The following is a 6,000-nucleotide window of genomic DNA, read 5'->3' on the forward strand; positions in this document are numbered from 1 at the left end:
TACCAACTATTTGAATTCCATCTTTTCTAAAATTTAGGTGTAACTGACATACAGTATCTTACTAGTTTCAGGTTTACATCATATTGATTCAATATTTTTATAAATTTGAAAATGATCTCCACAAGTCTAGTTACCATGCATCATCATACAAAGTTATCATACTGTTAATTCTATTCCCTAATCTGTAAGTTATATCCCTGACTTATTGTGTACCTGGACGTTTGTACCTCTTAATCCCCTTCACCTATTTCACTCACTCCCAACTCCTCCCTGCTCTGGTAACCAACAGTTTGTTTCTTATATCTGTGAGTCTGTTTCTGCTTTGTTTTTTAGATTCCACATGTAAGTGAAATCATAAGGTATTTGTCTTTCTCTGTCTTGGCTAATTTCACTTAGCATAACATCCTCTAGGTCCATCCATGTAGTCCCAAATGGTAAGATTTCATTCTTTTTTATGGCTGAGTAATTTTACAAAAAACATATATTTATATACATATATATATATTATTTACAAATATATATATATCTTCTTACCAGTCAGATATATATACACACACACATATATATCTTCTTATCTAGTCATCTATCATCAGATAGAAGTCCATCCTTTAAGCAAGAAGATACTAACTTTTTCCCCAACTTCCCAAAATGACCTCTGCTCCTGAACAAGATTTTCCTTTATTAGTATGATTAGGGTCCAAGTAGCTTAGCAGAATTAAGAGACAAAAAATGAGAGGATTAGCACAGTGACAGCCTGAAAATCAGGAAGCTCCTAGATTCTTTTTTTTTTTTTTTCAAGATTTCAAGATTTATTTATTCATGAGAGACACAGAGACAGAGACAGAGAGGCAGAGACACAGGCAGATGGAGAAGCAGGCTCCATGCAGGTAGCCTGATATGGGACTCCATCCCGGGACTCCAGGATCATGCCCTGGGCCGAAGGCAGGCACTAAACCGCTGAGCCACCCGGGGATCCCAGGCTCCTAGATTCAATCAAGAATCATGACAATGCATCATATTCACCCTTAATTTCTGTCAGAGTCACAGATTTCTCTGGAAGTCTGATGATAACCGGAAACCTTTCCCCAAAACAATGCATATATGCATATCTATGTATATGCCTGTGTCTCTGCCTCTCTCTCTCTCACGAATAAAGAAAATCTTTTTTTTCTTCTTTTTAAAGATTTTATTTATGTATTCACGAGTGACACAGACACGACCCCGGGGGTTGCGTGTCTCCAGGGTCACGCCCTAGACTGAAGGCGGCGCTAAACCGCTGAGCCACCCGGGCTGTCCAAGAAATAAGATGTTTAAAAAATACAAATGAAGTAACAATAGCCTGCCACCCTCGGATCAGAACGAGCGGAGACACGAGAGTGAGAGGTAAGGAAACTAATATACTTAGGGAAAGGAGTCAACAAAGAAAATGGTTTAGAAGTCTTAGGAAATTCAAGGAAAATGAAAGATAGTTTAGAGAAAACGAAAAATGAAAGCATTAGAGATTTGCCCGGCTGGAGGCTTTTGGTTTTCTGAAGAACTTCAGAGTTCTGTTCCAGTTTACTCACCAATATTGGCAGGAAAGGGTACTTCATGTACAGCCGGGTCCAGATTAACCACATAAGGTGGAGAGCCTCGGCTATGCAGATGTCCAGTAAGCCTCTGCAGAGACGCGAGAAGAGCGCTGGAGTGAGGCCGAGGGAATGATAAGGGGCCGAGATTCCTTTATGGATCACAGCTGAAGACTTCTGCACTACGTGTCCCTCCCTCTACCTGAAACGCTCGTCCCCAGGATCCGCCTCCAGCATTCAACTCTCAGGTGAAATGCTTTCTTTTCTTGATCGTCCCGCCAACAGGGCCTCCCCTATTGTCGGTCGATCACTTAATCACTTGATTCGTGTGAGGTTTCTCCCCATCACTCCCATTAAAACATCAGCTCCGATAAAGCGGGAACCTTGTCAAATTCGATCGCGGTCTCTCCAGCGCTCGAGACGGAAGAGCCGCGCAAGAAGCCACACCGTAGTAATCCCCACCCAGGGCCTGGGCGCCAGCACCGCACTAACTGCCGGCGACGTGGGAGCCCCCGCCTTCCAGGGGGCGGCAGTGTCAGCGGCAAGACGATTCCAGAACAACGTGGCAAGCTGTAGCAAATACGAACTGAGGGTGCGGAGAAGAGAGCCCTAACCGAACCAGGCTAGAGCCCGAAAAGGCTCGGGGCCGGAGCTGCTGGCGAGGTCCTGAAAGCCCCACGCGGATCCCCTTCAACTCGCGAGCGCGTCCTCGAGGTCCCCCTGGCCTTCCGCCCACCACTGACAACCTCTCGAGCGCACCTCCTACTCCCGCGCCCTGTACGTCACCTGTACAAAGGTGGTCTTCCCAGATCCCGCCATTCCTAACACCAACAGACACACTGGGGGCCGAGGACCCCCCGAAGCCCGCTCCTCAGCGGCCTCCGCGGGCGCCGCCATCTTCCTCGCGCTCCGCCCGCTCCACCATAGAGACGCCGCGCACCTAGAGAGGCTTCCGTGCCGCCGCGGGCCGCGCAAGGGACGCTAGAGCCTCCGCCGCGCGGCCGGGGAAGGCCGAGGGGCGGGCCGCTCGCCAGAGCATCCTCGCCTCCGGGCCAACCAGGGGCAGGGGCGGGGAAATGGAGGGCAGGGGAGGAAGGGGAGGACCCGGGGGACAGGCGCTCACCGCCGCAACGGAACGAAGGGTCTGGGAGAGACGACGCTCTGGTCCCCAGGAGGGCAAGACGAGATGCGGTCCCCAAGGCAGGGCGCCCCCAGGTCGCAAATGAGGAGAGTGCGCTTCTCCTTCCGCCCCCAAGGAGCGGGGGACGGAGCCGCCGGGGAACTGGCTGCTGGGCCTTATTCGGCAGCCGACGAGGTTCAGGAGCTCAGGGCTGGACAGGCTGGGACTGGGGCGGAGTGCGACCCCGGGGGTTGCTGGGCGGCGCCGACCCCCGTGGAGCACAGAACCGAGAAACTGCGGAAACGTTCCGCAAGGGGGCGCCGCGTCCGCGCGTCGGGGGCCCCTGACTCGAGCGCTCCTTCCTTGGCGGTCCCCCTCGGTGAGCCTCACCGTCGCCTTGGAGACGGACGCTCGGATTCCGGGAGCAAGTAGGTACTGAAAGGGGCGCTTTTCCCTCCACGGAAGTGTCCCCGGATACCGGGAAGGGGCTGGAAAAGCCGGGAAATGTATTGCTGCTCTCGCCCACCTCAGCGGGTCCCGTCGCCCTTTGTGGCTACTGCAGTGTTCAGTGAATCTTAAACTCGAGGTTTCACACCCACGCGCTGCCACTGCTGGCGTCGTTTAAATTCTCTGAACTTGTTTTCTCCTCTCTAAAACGGAGGGAATGCCTTACGGGGGTTGTAGTGAATGCGTGCTTGTAAATTGTAAGCCACATTCATTCATCTCTACCCTGGTGCCTCGCAGAGTGCAGAACCATAATAGGTGCTCAAAAAATATTTTCTCATGTGAATTAAAGTATACTTGTGCATTTTGTGTTTACTAAACTTTCATTAAGAATTGATGGGGAGGGGCAGCCCGGGTGGCTCAGCGCTGTGGCGTCGGCCTTTGGCTCCAGGCACGATCCCCGAGTCCCGGGATGGAGTCTCAGGTCAGGCTCTCTGCCTGTGTGTGTGTGTGTGTGTGTGTGTGTGTGTGTGTGTCTAATGAATAAATAAATAAAATCTTAAGAAAAAAAAAGAATTGATGGGGGAATGTCTTACTTGTTCTTCCTTCAGGTTTGCTAAGGACTCTAGGAGTTCCTCTCCACCGTATCTTAGTTTAATAAATGATTTTTTCAAGCCAGAGAAGCTAGGCAAGTCAGAGATGAGGTTTAAAGAAAAGGCAGTGGTGGAAATGACAAAGCTGAACAACCAAATAAAACAAGCTCAAAGCCAGCAAGAGTCACTAATGGAGGAAACCAAGCAGCTATATGCTGAGAAGTTACTTGTCCAGACTGAAAACAAATTCTTCCTGGAATATCTAACCAACAAAACTGAAGAGTATAGAATGCAGCCTGAAAAGCTGTGGAACAGCTATTTACAAAAAAGTCAGGAGATTGAACAAAGGAGACGAGACTATGCCTCCAAATATGCGAAACAAACTTCAGTGTTTAAAAGGGAGCTTTTGCAGAAGGAAAAGATCCAATGCAACTTAAAGCAGCAGTTGCAGACACTGAGGAAAATTTCACTGTTAAAGGAGAAACAGGAGAGAGAAATCCAGATATTACAGGACGAGAAAAAGAAAACCCCAGCTGAGACAGATGCCAAGAAACAGGAAATCCAGGTCCAGTTACTCCAGGAAAAAGCATTTCTAGAGAAACAACTGAGTGAGCCAGACATGGGGCAGTTGGGAAAGAGGAAAAGAAAGGAGCTTGACGGGAAGGCCCAGGCCTTGGAGTTGGAAGCAAAGCAGTATACTTTTGAGTTCTACCGTGGCATCAGGAGAGAGAACCGGGAGTTACGGAAGAAGTTACTGCAGCAAACTCAGCAGTGCCAGGAGTTGCAAGCTACTAAAAGCCAGTTAGAAAATCAGAAGCAGCAGCTGCAGCTGGAACAGTGGTATGTGGAGGGCTTAATCCAGGCGAGGCAACGATTGCAAAGAAGGCGTAATTGGTGCCCAGGACAGGATGCTCCAAGGACCACATTAACACCTCTGAGTACCAAACCAAAGATTAATCCAAACCAATTCCTAAAATAACACTGCGTAAATAAAGACTGGAGCAAGTATTCTTATAAACCGATGGCTGCATAAACTTAGTTAGGAAGGCTTTAGGATCTCAGATTGCTATGGCAAAGTATCCATCATGATGTGTTAGTGTGAAATATTAGGTGCATTTTTCCAGCAGTACTGCTGGATATTTGTGCCACCAGCTTCCTTTAATTAGATTTTTCCTTAATTAGATCTTGTTAATAAATGGGATGTTCCTCAAATCTCTAGATAACACCATTTCCCAAACACCAGTACATTAAACTAGCTCAAGAGACCACCTGGAGGTAGTGAAAGGAAGACAGTGGTGTGATTTATTTCGTGTGGCCAAGTTAGATTTCTAAGAGTAGCATTTCAGATTGACTTTATATAATACCTTCCTCTCTGTAAACAAACTGCTTATCCTCATGCCTCCTGGCCAGCTCCACACAGAAAAGGGAAAGTGATAAAAAAAAAAAAAAACACAAACAACAAAAAAAAAAGGCAAAGTGCTTTTAAGGTCTTTTTCAAGTTTGCACCACTGACCAGGCAGCTGCTTCTATAGTTTTGTCAAGAGTGGAAAAGTAATTTAAGCAATATGTTCATTAAGAGCTAGGCAAAAAAAAAAAAAAACACTGGGCAGAATGACCTTTTGTCTAATGCTCAGCCCCTACAATTTTAGCTTTGAGTAAATTAAGGGAAGAGCAGATATTAGGTCAACTCTTAACTTTTGAAAAACCTTTTCTGTCAAGAAATACATCTAGCATTAATGAGGTAACTGAATGCCTCTACTTATTTCAGGAAAATATGTGAAAAACGTTTTAAAATATTGGGACAACTGTAAAGAGTCTTGTGCCGTCTATTTCCCTAACAACATTCTGAATTCTAAGACAACGAGTAAGATTACTTAAATATAAGTACTTCAGGTTTAGGTCACTTCTACATTTTCTTACTATGTGTGTACCTGATAGTACATTTTGAAATGCCTTTTATAATTAAAAGTGCCTTATATTTATGTCTATTGAGAAGAACAAGCTTTGTGCAGTGGCAGTATCCATCATAGCCAAAGAAGTTTATTGCTAATTTAGAAGAACTGGAAATAATATTTTTAATTAGTAAGACTTTTATGGTAGTTTTTAAAAATTTTTTTGCACTGAGGACATATAGACGGTTAGACTAGTTATTTATTTGCATGCTGAATCCTAGTACAGAAATATAATCCCACATTTTAACATTGCTCCTCTATGGGAAAATAAAGTCAACTTTATGTAATCCAGAAATTGTCAGTGATTAAAAACTTCAAAATAA

At 46.1% G+C, this 6,000-nt stretch overlaps 2 protein-coding genes across 9 annotated transcripts in view; one reads left to right on the forward strand and one right to left on the reverse strand.

The window, feature by feature from the left end:
• Positions 1 to 2,842, reverse strand: part of LOC140601956 (GPN-loop GTPase 1) — a 24,857-nt gene extending 22,015 nt beyond the window's left edge. For 2 of the 6 annotated variants that reach the window (XR_012005021.1, XR_012005020.1), the window contains exons 1-2: positions 2,355 to 2,546; positions 1,566 to 1,659 (exon numbers count right to left, since the gene is read on the reverse strand). Coding sequence is in view for 3 of the 6 variants with exons in the window: in XM_072771489.1 (XP_072627590.1) it covers positions 1,566 to 1,659; positions 2,355 to 2,465 (205 nt within the window). In the remaining 3 variants the exon portion in view is untranslated. Of the gene's footprint in view, positions 1 to 1,565; positions 1,660 to 1,770 lie in introns of all 6 variants that reach the window. The other 4 variants (XM_072771492.1, XM_072771493.1, XM_072771489.1 and 1 more) reach the window with 4 other exon arrangements.
• LOC140601952 (coiled-coil domain-containing protein 121-like) lies at positions 2,655 to 6,000 on the forward strand. 3 transcript variants are annotated; one of them, XM_072771478.1, is made up of 2 exons: positions 2,655 to 3,116; positions 3,744 to 6,000. In XM_072771478.1, exons 1-2 carry the CDS (start codon positions 2,755 to 2,757, stop codon positions 4,702 to 4,704), a joined length of 1,323 nt encoding a protein of 440 aa, XP_072627579.1. In that variant the 5' UTR covers positions 2,655 to 2,754; the 3' UTR covers positions 4,705 to 6,000. The 3 variants fall into 3 exon arrangements, with proteins under 3 accessions (XP_072627579.1, XP_072627581.1, XP_072627580.1); XM_072771480.1 differs by having other exon boundaries at positions 2,696 to 3,120; XM_072771479.1 differs by having other exon boundaries at positions 2,993 to 3,450.

The sequence above is a fragment of the Canis lupus genome, chromosome 12, assembly GCF_048164855.1.
Source record: "Canis lupus baileyi chromosome 12, mCanLup2.hap1, whole genome shotgun sequence".
Classification (NCBI taxonomy): Eukaryota; Metazoa; Chordata; class Mammalia; order Carnivora; family Canidae; genus Canis; species Canis lupus.

Bases quoted from the DNA above. Each gene is read 5' to 3' on its own strand.
- LOC140601952 (XM_072771478.1), top strand. From the start codon at position 2,755: ATGCGGTCCCCAAGGCAGGGCGCCCCCAGGTCGCAAATGAGGAGAGTG. The intron at 3,117-3,743 runs GTAGGTACTGAA...TTCTTCCTTCAG, and splicing joins CGCTCGGATTCCGGGAGCAA to GTTTGCTAAGGACTCTAGGA.